The sequence below is a fragment of the Cyclopterus lumpus genome, chromosome 1 (assembly GCF_009769545.1).
Source record: "Cyclopterus lumpus isolate fCycLum1 chromosome 1, fCycLum1.pri, whole genome shotgun sequence".
NCBI lineage: Eukaryota > Metazoa > Chordata > Actinopteri > Perciformes > Cyclopteridae > Cyclopterus > Cyclopterus lumpus.
The window spans coordinates 24,329,861-24,345,689 of record NC_046966.1 but is presented as its reverse complement, the minus strand read 5'-3'; the positions used below and the strand labels follow the sequence as shown (position 1 = coordinate 24,345,689).

The 15,829-nt window shown below is 47.9% G+C and overlaps 1 protein-coding gene across 1 annotated transcript in view; it reads left to right on the top strand.

Moving 5' to 3' along the window:
• lcor (ligand dependent nuclear receptor corepressor) overlaps nucleotides 1-15,829 on the top strand; it is a 59,878-nt gene that overhangs the window by 28,505 nt on the left and 15,544 nt on the right. Inside the window, 2 exon segments of the mRNA XM_034536736.1 lie at nucleotides 6,916-6,990; nucleotides 12,239-12,318. Of these exon segments, the coding sequence (XP_034392627.1) occupies nucleotides 6,916-6,990; nucleotides 12,239-12,318 (155 nt within the window).

The window sequence follows — 15,829 nt, the reverse complement described above, 5'->3', positions numbered from 1 at the left end:
TCCGCTGTTTACTCCTTCAGCAGGCGAGTTAATTGGCAGAAAATACAAAGAATACACCACTTACCACTCCCATTCAGTAATCACCCACTAATCAGCCCCCCCCCCCCCCCCCCCACACACACACACACACACACACAACCTCAACATTCATTTACGCCAACACACAATCTCCCCCATCTCTCCTTTAATTGTTTTCAATTTGTTTCTCGTTAGCACTTTACCTCCTTCTCTTCTCACGTTTTTCTTTCTCTACATTTTACCGGGGTGAGAACGTGCAAAAAAAGCGGGGGGGGGGGGGGGGGGGGGGTTGGACAAATGAATGAATGAAGAAGAAGAGAGTAGCTATACAATCCGCACAGGAAGACCAGAATCTGTGCAGAAAGGTAATACTTTGAAATATTACCAGTTGTTGTAACCAGTAGCGGAGGAGAGAGAGAGAGAGTCCTCCTTCCTGCTCTCCACCACATAATGAAATAATTAGATGAGTAATTGCACTAATTCGTATTTCTCTTTCCTCCCGCTGTGACATCTGCTCGGCTGCAGAGACGAGCAAAAGGGCGAACGGGGAGGAATTAAAAGAAACGTGTATCTTTTAGACACACCGGAGTCCACCACTAACCCAGTGCATTATGGGGGAAACACGGACCCCAAATTAATTTAAATCAGCCGTGCATTTAGGCTGTGTGTGTGTGTGTGTGTGTGTGTGTGTGTGTGTGTGTGTGACGGTGGTGTATTAGTCACAGAAATAGCTGCCAGCGCACATCAGCCTCCTTTGAGCTCATCACCGGATACTTCAGAAAGAGAGAGATGAGATGAGATGAGATGAGATGAGATTAGGGATTTGGTTTGACGAGAAGCCGTCAGATTGAATCGGCACGCTGCGTTTAGGCCGATGTGTTTTGTGTGTGTGTGTGTGTGTGTGTCCTATTGCATCGCTGTCTTTTACCACGACTTTGGCCAATCGTGCACGTCTTTGTTTTATTCCCCCCCTCCCTCATTCCCCAGGGCACCCACCCACACATAAGCACGCACACAAGCATAATAACTACATTAATTCTCTCTACACAGGAATCGGGAGTCGCTTAACGAAACGCATTTAAAAAATAGAGAATTAGCATGCAACACTTTATTTTTTACTTTTTTAAATGAAGTAGATCAAGATTGATTGAGAGACTAATTATATTAAGAGGGAAAGGCGAGCTACAACTTTGACGGTCTTTATTTAGTGTGGTTTGTAATTGACAGAAGAATTGGCATTTTCATTCTGCGTACATGTGACGCTAACGGAGTCCTTCTGCAACAACGTTGGACATTTAATGTATTTCATTTGTTGCAATTAGATATAAACTAAAGTTTGAGCGCACCGACGTGATCAATAAAGTGAAAGAAAGGAACGCGCGATCGTGCGTCGGCGGCGGAGACGTAAAGCTTTCTCGCTTCCTTTGGTTGTTTGTCCGCTGCAGCCTTGAAATCAGATGCAAGTGAAGTTTCATTGTTTTGCAGCAGTCGGTCAAACCAGACGGCCGGTCCTTTGAGACGTGAGAACATTGTGCCGAACGTCACGCGAAGACTAAAGAATAAAGGGCTCTCAGAAACAGATTCGATTTGGAAATACCGAGGCCAAAGAAAGAAAGAAAGAAAATACACGACTCATTTTTGGATTTTTTTCAAGCTCTGTGTGCTAGCTGTGTGCCAGCGTTCATGTTAGCTAGTTAAATCTTTTAACCGTTAGTCGCTGAAACTCCAAACAAAGTCACGGAACTTTTGGCGTCTCCAGTTAGCATGTAGCATGTTAGCGAACAACTGCCGAAACATATATATATATATATATATATATATATATATATATATATATATATATATATATGTGTATGTATTCTACTTTTGTTATTTTTCTGCAATGTAATCATGACTCTTTATGTGGCGGCGGCGCCAAAAACTAATTTAAGTTGAGGCAGAAAAACTACTTGGTTCGATTTAGGGAAAGAAAGTTTGGATTTAAAACAAGTGTTTGTTTAAAACCACTCTCTTTTGGTTTCACAAGGGACATGAACCCAGGACGGTGATCCACCCCGACCTCCTTATCCAGACTTTGTTCAAAACATATTTCCGTTGAACCGCCTAGCTCGCCGAACTAGCTTGTTAGCGCATTGTTTTTGTGGGTTCATGCAAATCATGTTGGAACAAGCGAAGCGTAAAAGTAAATTATGAATGTCTAAATGTTCCTATTTGTTTCATGCTTCATGTTCCACGTGACGATGGCGACGTGTCAGGTAGCGATGGCGACGGGTCAGGTGACGATGGTGACGTGTCAGGTAGCGATGGCGACGGGTCACGTGACGATGGTGACGTGTCAGGTAGCGATGGCGACGGGTCACGTGGCGACACTGACGTGTCAACGATGGCGACGTGTCAGGGTAGCGATGGCGACGGGTCACGTGACGATGGCGACAGGTCAGGTAGCGATGGCGACGGGTCACGTGACGATGGCGACGTGTCACGTGGCGACGCTGACGTGTCAACGATGGCGTTGTGTCAGGTAGCGATGGCGACGGGTCACGTGACGATGGCGACGTGTCACGTGGCGACGCTGACGTGTCAACGATGGCGATGTGTCAGGTAGCGATGGCGACGGGTCACGTGACGATGGCGACGTGTCACGTGACGATGGCGACGTGTCACGTGACGATGGCGACGTGTCACGTGACGATGGCGACGTGTCACGTGACGATGGCGACGTGTCACGTGACGATGGCGACGGTGACGTGTCAACGATGGCGACGTGTCACGTGACGATGGCGACGGTGACGTGTCAACGATGGCGACGTGTCACGTGACGACGGTGACGTGTCAACGATGGCGACGTGTCACGTGACGACGGTGACGTGTCAACGATGGCGACGTGTCACGTGACGATGGCGACATCACTGACTGCCTGACACTGGTTTTCCTGCTCTGCCGCTAATGCTAACGGCTCTGTTAGCATTAGGACATTCGTGTGAAGCGTTCGGAGAATGAACATTTAATCGCCTCAAGGCTGCTTCTCACTGTTAAATATTTCGTTTGAATATTGTCGTGCACGGGAAAAAAAAAGAGTAAGAAGCGATACCACGGAATGCACTTCTGAAGCCGGGTGTATACTTTGAACCGTGCTTTCGTGTTGACAACCTTGGTGGAGGGCATTGACTGACCTCACCTTAGCTATTAAGGCTTTCAGGGGGTCTAAAGTGTCAATCAAGGGGCCTCAAGGCGGTGTGGGGGGGGGTCCAAATAACACATTGAGTGCTGAAAGTTCTTGCCCGACTGGATATCAGCTCAAGCCGGCCGGTCGATGCTTCCCGTCTCTCGTGCACGTCGTCTCACTTCCTCTTCTCTGAAGGCCAGACCCCTGTTGGGTCTAATTAGGTATCGATTTGATCGGGGGGGCGGGGGGGGGGGCCTCGGTGAGAAGGCCTGTTCTGAGAGCTTTAGGTCGCGCTGCATTATTAATGCTCACTATGTGTAGCTGATGTCCGGCGGTCACAGGAGAAGGCCCCGACGCCGGCTACCATGTTGCGGCTCCGCCCCCACTGGGTTCGGATTGGGATCGCAAACGCTTCCTCCGGCGTCGAGTTCCTCTCTCCGCGGCTCTGAGGGGATTGGAGAGATGTTGTTTCCCTCGTGTGTGTGTGTGTGTGTGTGTGTGGTGCTTTTGATGAGCATTCCCTGAACACATTTTTGAGCAGCTCACTTGCTCCCCACCTCGTGTTCCTCCACCGTAAGATGTAGTTCCCTCTGGATGGAGGAGTACAACCAGCTGACGGCTCACAAAGTGTATTAACTCAATGAGACTTATTGAAGCGACCCTCATCCAAAGTGTATTAACTCAATAAGACTTATTGAAGCGACCCTCATCCAAAGTGTGTACACTCTATTTTTAGAAGAAGACTTGTATTCCACGTCCGCACGGCGATGATCCTCTTTACTTTCTTTCCCCCAAGGTGGCGTAGGAAAACTCCCAATATGATTCTAGCTTTAAATGATGCAGTTACGAGAGGAAGTTGTGTGTTTTAAGTGCTGAATTAGTCGTGTGTGTGTGTGTGTGTGTAACCACACCCTCCTCATGCAGCGGCTCCTCCCTCAACCAGGTTTCTTCGTGACATTCAGCGTTCACGCTCACATATTTAAAGCCTGCACTCCTTTTTTTTGTCCTCTCTGGTGCAAATGTGGATTAACTAGATGTCTTGTGATTCCTCCACACATGTATTTGTGCGTTTTTGTGCGTGTGTGTGTGTGTGTGAGTCTTTTAAGTTTGTGTCATGCTGCTCTCGGCTGCACTGCTGGACTCTGTGAAGTGAAACGAAGTGTGACACAATGGAGGTCGGGGGGAACAGTGTGTGTGTGTGTGTGTGTGTGTGTGTGTGTGCGTTGTCATGTCGTGTGAATGCTTTTGGGTCACTAACCTACATTTCTGGAGCTTTTTTGGATTTCGCCCGCGGCTCGGGGGAGACTGTCGCCGTGATCTCATCCAACCAATCGCTTCCTCGTATCAGTTTTGGGTCCAATAACATCCTCAATCTCATCCGACCAATCGCAGCCTCTGCCTCGAAGGGGGGGGGGGGGGGGGGGGGGGGGGGGGGGGGGGGGGGGGGGGGGGGGGGGGGGGGGGGGGGGGGGGGGGCTCCTGTACTTTATGCCGGGGATGCATTCGTGGCTCTCACTCTAAATATGAAAACACTCTCCATCTCGTGGGCCCGAGGAACTTTGACTTTCAGCGATGATTTCTCACGCTGCAGTGTGTGTGTGTGTGTGTGCGTGTCTGTTTGTGTGTGTGTGTGTGTGTGTCTGTTGATGTATCTATCATAACATAACCATGTGATAGATCTTTCTGGAATTTAAAGGCTAACACAATTTAATTTGTTTCTGGCTTCGGGCCAACACAAACTGAGACGACTAAAAGAATGGTGAGGAGGGATTTCACACACACACAGACTCACACAGACTCACACACACAGACTCACACACACACAAACGGACACACACACACAGACAGACACACAGACACATACACACACACACACACACAAACAGACACACACACAGACTCACACACACAAACAGACACACACACACAGACAGACACACACACAGACACACACACTGACACATACACACACAGACAGACACACACACACACACACACAGACTCACACACACACACAAACAGACAGACAGACACACACTGACACATACACACACATACTGACACATACAGACACTGACACATACAGACACACACGGACACACACAGACACACACACACAGACAGACACACACAGACAGACACACACACACACAGACTCACACACACAAACAGACACACACAGACACACACTGACACATACACACACACAAACAGACACACACAAACCGACACACACACAAACAGACACACACACACGCTGCATGTCCAAGCTCTGAATCAGAAGTGGGCAGATTGACAAAGACTTAAATTAACTGAAACAATCGACCCTTCGCTAAGTCCCGCCCCTGGAACGCAAACCGGCCAATCGTAGCTTAGGATTCCCACCGGGCGTCCGACAACCATCCGGCTCGACTCGGTCGACGCTCGTGTGCAACGGTCTCAGATTTAAATGTCCAGGCTGGTTATTGTGGATTTGTTGGTTTGTTGACGCTCGGACTCATTTCATAGGCGGGATGTTTTTGATTGGCCGCGGCGAGTCACGTGACCCCCAAAACCCCAACTCCAGACCAAAGTGACCAAAGTCAAGGAAGAGGGGAAAAAAAGCCCCAAAAACAAGTGAGAAGTGAAGCTGGTCGCAGCATCGGGATCCCGAGTGTCTCGTTCTGAGCCCTTCAGAGAGTCCTCGAGACCAAAATATCGATTATGAGGCTCTTCGTCTTAATTACGTCCTACAAAATAAAGCGTAACGACGGCGTTTTTTAACCTCGTTGTGACGGTGTTTCCATCACTCAAAACATGTAAACGCAGCTCCAGGACCTCGAGCGTTGAACCTTCCCAGACGCACACTCGTTCACTCCCGTGTGTGTGGCCTGACATGTGGCTACACTTGAACTATGTGTGTGTATATATATATGTGTGTGTGTGTGTGTGTGCTCGGCTAACCTTTCTACACACACACACGTCTTTGTCTCCGTCTGCCTCCGTCTCCGTGTGACGGGCGATGAGGTGGGGGTTGGGGGAGGTGGGAGGAGGGTCAGGTTGAAAATTGCAAAATGTATTTATGTTTCCCTGTATGCGGTTGCCAAGCAACAGCAGGACGAGGGTATTTACAGTTAATAAAAAAAGTGAGCGACATTAGCTTGGTGTGTTAGAGGTAAAGCGCTAATTCTTCTTTGAAGGCTGAGAAGAAAGGTGTGTGTGTGTGTGTGTGTCTGTGTGTGCATGCGTGTGTGTGTGCGTGTGTGTGTGTGTGCGTGCGTGCATAATGAGCGCTCACACAGATATATCAATGCATTTCAGTTTGTGTGTGTGCAGCAAAAAGCCTTTGCACAGCCTTGTGTGTGTGCGCGTGCGTGTGTGTGCGCGCGTGTGTGTGTGCGCTGTGTGTGTGTGGGCTCTAACATCATTGTCTCTGTGTGTTAGTGACTAAAAGAAGCTCCCATTGTCTACATGTGACTTTATTTGTATTGTTTGTATTGTTTTCCAATAAAAGAAAAATAGATACAAACAAAACATATTGATTTAAATGCAAAACACTCTTTGCTGCCGTCTCCTCTCGTATTTAGATGTTGTTGCTATGCGAGCTGTAAACGTTCCCCGACTCTGTCATTAATGTTCTTGAAAACATCCCATAATATTTCAGCCCGACGGTGTTTAGTTTCCTTCTTCTTTCAGGTTGAGTTTCTTCCTTCGTGGGTTTGATGGTAAACACGTCTCTTCTCTCTTCACAGGCTTTGAAAGCATCTTGGAAGGCTTGTTTGGGCCGGGACTAGTCAACAACAACAACAACACCACCCTGTTCCAAGGTAAACAAAACACATTTATGATGGAAAACTTGTCTTTTAGTTCATGCGAACGGAAATATTTACAGTTTAAAGAAGAAAAGAATACTGGTTTTAATGTAGTTATATTTATATTTGTGTATTCTTCACGTGCTACGGAAGCCCGGAAAGGACAATGCAGTTTTTTTTTTTTTTAAGGTTTTCAAAATAAGGAGTTCAAAAGGTAAATAAAAACAAAACAGTAAATGAGATTGAATGGATTATATTCAGAGGAAATATTAAACATGTTACCTTTGTGTCCCGAATAGATCAAAAAGAAAATGTCTTTCTTGTTTGATCTTTTGGAATTCAGAGATTTTAGTGAAGTAAAAGTTTGACATTCGTGAAAAATATCTTTGTTATGGAAGCAATGTGTTTTTATAGCACCAGAAGTATTCAGAAATGTAGCTATTTAATTATGGAAATATGGGACTTTATTTTGGAAATAATCATTTTTACCGCATCAAATTCACGATTTATGCAGTAAAAATGATCCATGCATGTAGTTAGAGATTTACTTTATTTATTTTGTATTTCTCCAGCAACAAAAAAACTAAAACAAATGAAGAATAAAGATATTTCCCTCTCACCATGTTGTGGTATGTTCTTTTATAATTAATAAAGGACACCGGGGACAATTTTATTGATCAAATAAAATATTAATCCTGAAGGAAATTCTTGTGGCAGAATTAAATATAAACATGTATGAACAATTAAATAATAAGAACAACAATAAGTAACAAACGCCAGGGCCTAATAGAAACAAAAATAGAAAAGTTTTATTGAGAGAGAATGCAGCTTTAACACATGAAGCATAGACTTCTATACAACCAGAGGAGTCGCCCCCTGGTGGTCAGGAGAGAGAATGCAGCTTTAACACATGAAGCATAGACTTCTATACAACCAGAGGAGTCGCCCCCTGGTGGTCAGTAGAGAGAATGCAGCTTTAACACATGAAGCATAGACTTCTATACAACCAGAGGAGAGAGTCGCCCCTGGTGGTCAGTAGAGAGAATGCAGCTTTAACACATGAAGCATAGACTTCTATACAACCAGAGGAGTTGCCCCCTGGTGGTCATTGTGCCTTTTATTTCATCTCTCTTTATCGCTCTATTATTCTTAAATCTTTATGGTTAAGACAAACAAAACCTTCTATCACTCTTTCTGTTTCCCTCCTCCTCTTCCTCCTCTTCCTCCTCCCACGGAGAAACGAGGTCAACACGGTGTCCTGCAGTCATGTGACCCCTCCCCCACAAACTTATGGCATTTTTAGAATATTTCTGGCTTGTCTACGTCATTTTCCACTCATGCATTACCCTTCTACACACGCACGCACACACACACACACACACACACACACACACACACATTCTCTCCCAGGCTCCTGTACGGGGCTGCAGACGTTCACACCAACGTCTCCACGTGTTGTTACGTTAAATAGAAACTAAACGACGCCCTCTTCCTCTCATCGCCGTTTTCCTCCATTTCCCAGAATTCTCTGCGGCTCACCGAGCCTGAAAGTCGTCACACACACACACACACCTCTTGTGCTGCTATGAATATTAAGTTAGCCGAATAGACAATTTGTTTATAGATTGCGGTTTATTTGTACGACCCGACATGTTGTGGAGAGAGAGAGAAACATTAGCTATTTACTAGTTTTAGACTTTAGATTAATGCTGAGCCGATTAACTTTTCTCGTGGTTCTTAACGTTTCAGGTCACACAGGTTCAGAATCTGGTACCCGGAAGGGAAAAGATGGAGTAAGAACATCTCCAGTAAACACGCTGAAGAAGAATCACGTAAAAAACGACGTCTTCCCTCGAGCTCACAAACAGAAATGCCACTAGACCACGAGGGGGGGCGGGGTCACGCTAGCAGGGGGGCGGGGTCACGCTAGCAGGGGGACTCGAGCTAATTGGCCCTTTTTTTCCCCAGTGGACGACCACGGGGTTCAAGCACGGCCTTTTCTTTCTTTCATCCCAGCAATAGAGAGGGAGGGAGAGAGAGAGAGGGGGAGAGAGGAGAGAGATTTTAGATTTTTTAGAAAACCTTTATTTTACATAAAAAAACGAACAAACAATCACATCAAACAAAACCAAACAACAAACTCAACGCTTCTGTCCACCAGTGGTCCTGAGACCCCGTTTCAATGTCATAGCTTCGGTAACAGTTTCTCCTCCTCTGGGCTGAGCTGCTCCTCCGGGTCCCTCTGGGTCGCTCCTCCGGGCTGCTCCTCCGGGCTGCTCCTCCGGGCTGCTCCTCCGGGCTGCTCCTCCGGGCTGATCCTCTGGGCTGCTCCTCCAGATCTCCGGCCTCCTGTGCTTGGCTGTCAGCCTCCTCTTTCAGCCCTTTATTTATTATTGTCCTGATCTTCTGAAGTCTATAAATCTCTTAGGGTGTAAACCCTCTTCGTCTTGTTCTTCATGTGAAGCCGAATAGATTTAATGAGTTTCGGCAGATCGGTGAAGTGCTTCTCCACTTCACACTTCCTATTTTTTGTGTCCTTGAGGAACCATTTCAGCCTGGCCAGACTATATTCCCTCTGACAGTCACTTTCATCAGAGGACCCACTCTCTACCACAGAGTCCTCGTCCATACTGGACTCTACACTACACCTGCCCTCTCCTCCTCCATTTCCTGGGCCACCACTGCCCCTTCTTCTTCCTCATCCTCCTCCTGCTGCTGACCCATCTCAGCCCCTTCTTCTTCCTCTTCTTCTTCCTCCTGCTGCTGACCCATCTCAGCCCCTCTGTGAACACCTGCTTCACCCCACTTCCCCCCTCTGTGTTCACCTGCTTCACCCCACTACCCCTCTCTGTGATCACCTGCTTCCCCCCTCCGTGTTCACCTGCTTCCCCCCACCTGCCTCCTGTTGCTGCTCCGGACCCCCCTCCGTGTCCTCTCCATCTTTGGGGTCCCCCCTGGTGTCGTCCTGTCCACCAGCCTTCCTCCGAGGACAGGCCCTGCTCTGATGTCCTTCCCTCCCACAGTTAAAACACTTCATATTGTCAGTTTTTGCATAAATGATAAAAAGAGAGTTATCAGCTCTCACCGTGAAGGTGATGTCCAAGTCCTCGCTCCTGCCATGAAGCAGCATGAAGCATTGCCTCCTGTGCGACACCACGTGCTTTAGTAGTGGAGAGCTGCTCCCAGAGGACATCTTCCTCACCTGGGACGTGACCCTCCCGTGCTTCGACAGCTCCCCCACCAGTACCTCGTGCTTGCGAACCGCGCCGGCGGTTCGCAAACACCCACACCAACCCACCAAACCCCCCCTCGTGCACACAGTACCCCACTCGACACCGCACATACACTGCTCTCTGCCAAACACTCACAAGACAAACGGAAAAACACCGTCAACTCCGGTCATAACGCTCTCCGCTCCCTCCGTCCTCACGCTCAGAGAGAGAGAGAGCGAGAGAGAGAGAGAGAGCGACCCACAGGAGGTGAGGACGTGGGACGTGACCCGCCGACCTTTAGTGTTTCTCCACCACGTTGGTTTTAAAGCAGAAGAGAATCGGGGAAGCAGACAGGAAGTGGAACCCTTGAGCGACATCGTTGGAAAATATTATATATAAAATAAAAACAATAAACATGCAATAAAAGAATAGATCGCCAAAAATAAAATAAAAACCACAATCTGGAAAGTGAACGCGCGTGTGACCGAACGTGGGTTCTGTTCGTCTTTGACCTTTGACCTTTGACCTATTTGAACACATTCTCAAAGCGTCATCAGACGCTGACGAGCGTCTTTGTCGGCTTCGGCTGCTGAAACGGTGAAACGAGGAGACGGGAAGTTCTGATCTGACGCGGTGTTCTGTGACCATATGGATTTTATTCTTGTGTTTCTCTCTCTCTCTCTCGGCCCCCCCCCCGTCTGTAACACACTCCTCTTTTCCTCTCACTGAAGCGAGGGCTTTTTAAAGGTAGCGTAGCGCCATGGCAACAGCTCAGCTGTAACCAAGTCGACGACAGCAGCCTCCTCTCTCTCTCTCTCTCTCTCTCTCTCTCTCTCTCTCTCTTCTCTACAAAGCTTTCAAATCTTTTGAAGGATGGAGACAGGAATGTGATCCGACACGACGCCCGAGCCCTGAGATGCTTCTCGGTGAACCCGAACCGACAGCCGGCATCCTCTGAATCAATCATGAGCATTAATATTAATATTGATAAGGGCGACTACCGACGGGGTAACAATCGGAGAAGCGCGCGCGGTATAAAATCTACGACTTGTTTTCCTCATCGATTCAAAACATTTTTCATCTGCTGTAATGCTGATTAAATAACCAGAGAATTCGTTTTGCATGAAAACAATGAATCGATTATCAAAATAAAAGCCCCGTTGATCAGCTGCTGATTGATCATCCGTTGCTGCTCCTTTACAAATTATTTTAGCATTTAAAAAAACTTTTCGTTGCATTCGTTCGAGGCGTAAAAAAACCCGTAAGAAACGTTGTCTTTGTGGTTTGTCGACCTCGCGCCGTCATAACCGGATTCATTGATTATTGAATGCTTTTGTAATGTTGTTTTCTCAGCACTATTGCTTACGTGGTATTATCCAGAGGGAGGGGGGGGGTGCTCTCTGTTGCATGATGGGCTGCAGACAAACTACCAGGAGACAGCACTAGACTCCTTCCTCCCGCTGTACATGTTTAACAGAGTGCATGCTGGGAAAGGAGTACTTAGTCCCTCTCAAATAGGGCTGCAGGGCACTAGTGCATTCATATACACACACACACACACACACACACACACACACACACACACACACACAGCAGCGTATTCAATATGGAAATGAGCTCCTCTGTCAATCACTGGTTTGGTTGGTTTATACACGAACACATAATCCTCGGCTGTAATTTAAAAAGTGAATCGTTATTTAATGCTCCGCGTTATTTGGGGCCCCCTCAGCAAGTCAGGCTGGTTTTTTTTAATTTTTATTTATTTATAAGATGCACCTGGATGGTTTAAATTAATGCAAAGAATCAAACACACACACACACCACACACACAAAAACAACAAGATTTAAAGAAAGTATCTTTTGCTTTTAATTCTTCCTTTTTTTTTTTCAAGCTGCCAGATTTTCTTTGCACGCTAAATCTCCCCCCCCCCCCCCCCTGATTGGGCCCACACCTCCACCCCCCGGCTGCATGAAGATGGGTGGATGCTGACGTTTAACCCTGTGTCTGTCTCTCTCTCTCTCTCTCTCTCTCTCTCTCTCTCTCTCTCCAGACTGCGAGCCCGAAGAAGCGTCCGACTGGTCCTTCGATGAAAACTGTCTCTTCTGCTGCCTGAGACGCGAGAAAGTCAAGGTAGGAGAACCAGCAACATGTCGCGGGGTTGAGGTCCGGGGTTCAAAGACCCGGGGGGGGGGGGGCTATGAGCCCTATGAGCCTATGGAAATGCATGTTGGGTAATAGAATAACTCCTTTCCAAGAGCGGTGCCATGGCAACGGGGCTAATCGTGATCCGGGTGTAACCCACGATCCATGTCACGAGTTGGCGTCTAAACAGCCCTACAAGGGTAATCTAAAGGAGACTAGGGGGCGGAGACTACGGGGCGGAGACTAGGGGGCGGAGACTACGGGCGGGTCCAAGGCCCGTCTAAACAGCCCTATGAGGGTAATCTAAAGGAGACTAGGGGCGGAGACTAGGGGGCAGAGACTAGGGGGCGGAGACTAGGGGGCGGAGACTACGGGCGGGTCCAAGGCCCGTCTAAAACAGCCCTATGAGGGTAATCTAAAGGAGACTAGGGGGGAGGAGACTAGGGGGCGGAGACTAGGGCGGAGACTAGGGGGCGGAGACTACGGGCGGGTCCAAGGCCCGTCTAAACAGCCCTATGAGGGTAATCTAAAGGAGACTAGGGGCGGAGACTAGGGGTGGAGACAAGGGGCGGGTCCAAGGCCTGTCTAAACAGCCCTATGAGGGTAATCTAAGGGAGACTAGGGGCGGAGACTAGGGGCGGAGACTAGGGGGAGACTAGGGGCGGAGACTAGGGGGGAGACAAGGGGCGGAGACTAGGGGGGAGACTAGGGGAGACTAGGGGCGGAGACTAGGGGGGGACACTAGGGGGGGAGACTAGGGGGGGAGACTACGGGCGGGTCCAAGGCCCGTCTAAACAGCCCTATGAGGGTAATCTAAGGGAGACTAGGGGCGGAGACTAGGGGTGGAGACAAGGGGCGGGTCCAAGGCCCCTCTAAACAGCCCTATGAGGGTAATCTAAAGGAGACTAGGGGCGGGTCCAAGGCTAAGCAGCCCTATAATGAGTTGTTTTTTTTTGTCGGTGCACCTGCGACTTATCGCAGCAGCCTGATAATAAGGAGTTTCTCATGTCTGGTTCTCGAACTCATTGCAAAGACTCATTTTCGATCCGGGGTGTGCCTGATTTTATTTTTTGCCACGTTGTGAAGTTAAAGTCCAAGACGACTGACCGGGGCGACGCCCTCTAGAGTTACCATATCACTCAATAATCAGTTCTGGAGCCAATAACTTCTGTTTTTGTCCGGGTAAAAAAAAAAACCGACATACGGTCGTGTTATTGCCTCGACGTCTCAGAAACGCCTCGAGGGAAGTTCTTCAAATTTGGCACAAAGGTCCACCGGGAGGCGGAACTGATTAGAATTTGGTGGTCAAAGGTCAAGGTCACTGGAACCACACAGGACACGCTTTCTGCCATTAATATGCCAATTATGACTCCGTCAAACTAAATGTCTAATCGGGTCAAATGAGGCAGCAGTGATGTTTTTTTTTGGGGGGGGGGGGGGGGGGGGCTGCAACCAGGCTAGCGGTCTTTATGCTAAGCTAAGCTATTGGCTGCCAGCCAGTTGCTCATCTTCTTCTCAGCAGGAAAGATAATAAGTGTATTTCTCAAAATGTCAAACTATTCCTTTTTGAAGGAAGTGTAAAACTGATGTTTTTAGCTTTTTTAAACGAGTTCCTTAAAATATGAACCGTGCAACACATTCATCCGAGGCTCACAATAAATAAATAATCAGCATCTATTAGAGAATTATAGCATTATGGGAATAAAACATAAGAGAGAATATATGCTATGTGCCAATATAATGAAGCTGAAAATCGGAAGGAAGGGGGGGGGGGGGGGGGGGGCGTTCCAATTCATGTGTATCCTCTGCAGACTAGAGATGGATTCTGCTTCCTGCCTCATGCAGCACTTTAATTTAGTGAAGGAGTTTCTCTCCTTTTTGTCTGCACGCCTTTTCCACAACTTCCTGTTAAACTCTTCCTCCTCCTCCTGCTCCTCCTCCTTCTCTTCCTCTTCCTCCTCTTCGTCCTGCTCTTCCTCCTCTTCCTCTTCCTCCTGCTCCTCCTCCTTTTCCTCCTCCTCTTCGTCCTGCTCTTCCTCCTGCTCCTCCTCTTCCTCCTCTTCTTCCTTCTCCTTCTCTTCCTCCTCTTCCTCCTCCTCTCTCTTCCTCCTCCTCCTCCTCCATTCTTGTTATTTGTGAAGTTTCACCATCATGGTCTTGACCCCAATTTGGCTCATGAAAGGAAAGTGTGTGTGTGTGTGTGTGTGTGTGTGTTTGTGTGTGTGTGTGTTTGTGTGTGTGTGTGTGTGTGTGTGTGTTTGTGTGTGTGGTGTGTGTGTGTGTTGTGGTGTCTGTGTGTGTGTGTGTGTGTGTGTGTTTGTGTGTGTCTGTGTGTGTGTGTGTGTGTGTGTGTGTGTGTGTTCTGTGTGTGTGTTGTGTGTGTGTGTGGTGTTTGTGTGTGTGTGTGTTTGTGTGTGTGTGTTGTGTGTGTGTGTGTGTTTGTGTGTGTGTGTGTGTGTGTGTGTTTGTGTGGTGTTGTGTGTGTGTGTGTGTTTGGTGTGTCTGTGTGTGTGTGTGTGTGTGTGTGTGTTTGTCTGTGTCTGTGTGTGTGTGTGTGTGTTGTGTGTTTGTGTGTGTGTGTGTGTGTGTGTGTGTGTGTGTTGTGTGTGTTTGTGTGGTGTGTGTTTGTGTGTGTCTGTGTGTGTGTGTGTGGTGGTGTGGTTGTGTGTGTGTCTGTGTGTGTGTGTCTGTGTGTGTGTGTGTGTGTGTGTGTGTGTGTGTGTGGTGACATGGGTGTAAATTGGTGAGAGTCCCACAACAGCAAAGAGGCCGGTGCTTCCAGCTGAAAATGTGATCAGTGTAATAATAATAATAATAATAATTAATATAATTTTATATAAAATAAAGACTTTTCCGTCATTTAAATTAGTTTTAACGTGTTAATCTGGGATTCCTTTACAAACAATCCCCCAGTTCATTTACTCTTTTTAGGACTTCTGTTTTTCATCTCCTTTTATTTTTGGGGATGTGACTTGAGCAAGTGAACGAGGGAGGGAAGGAAGTAAGGAAGGAGGAGTGGAAGGGAGAGGAGGAGGAGGGGGGGAGGGGGCGTCCTTCCCTTGGCGGCTTGTTTTTTCCTTGACCTCGGTGCGAACCTGTCGGCCATCTGCCTCCTAAAAACATCCTTATTCACCATAAACCCCCTCCGTCAAACCCCCCCCCCCCCCCTCCCTCTCTAATGAAGCACAACCCCCCCCCCCTCTCTCTCTCCCCCCCCCCCCCCCTCTCTAATGAAGCACAACCCCCCCCCCCTCTCTCTCTCTCCCCCCCCCCCCTTCCCTCTCTAATGAAGCAAACCCCCCTCTCTCTCTCTCTCCCCCTCCGTTCACCATCGGGCTGAAGAGTAATTGTTGTTCCTCTCACTCGATATGATCTTTTATTCATCTGCTTCCGCCTCTCTGTTATTACCCTTATTACCCTGTTATTACCCTGTTATTACCCTGTTATTACACTTTTTCGCTTGTCTGTGGAATGCAGAGGAGCCATGGGTTCAGGTGTT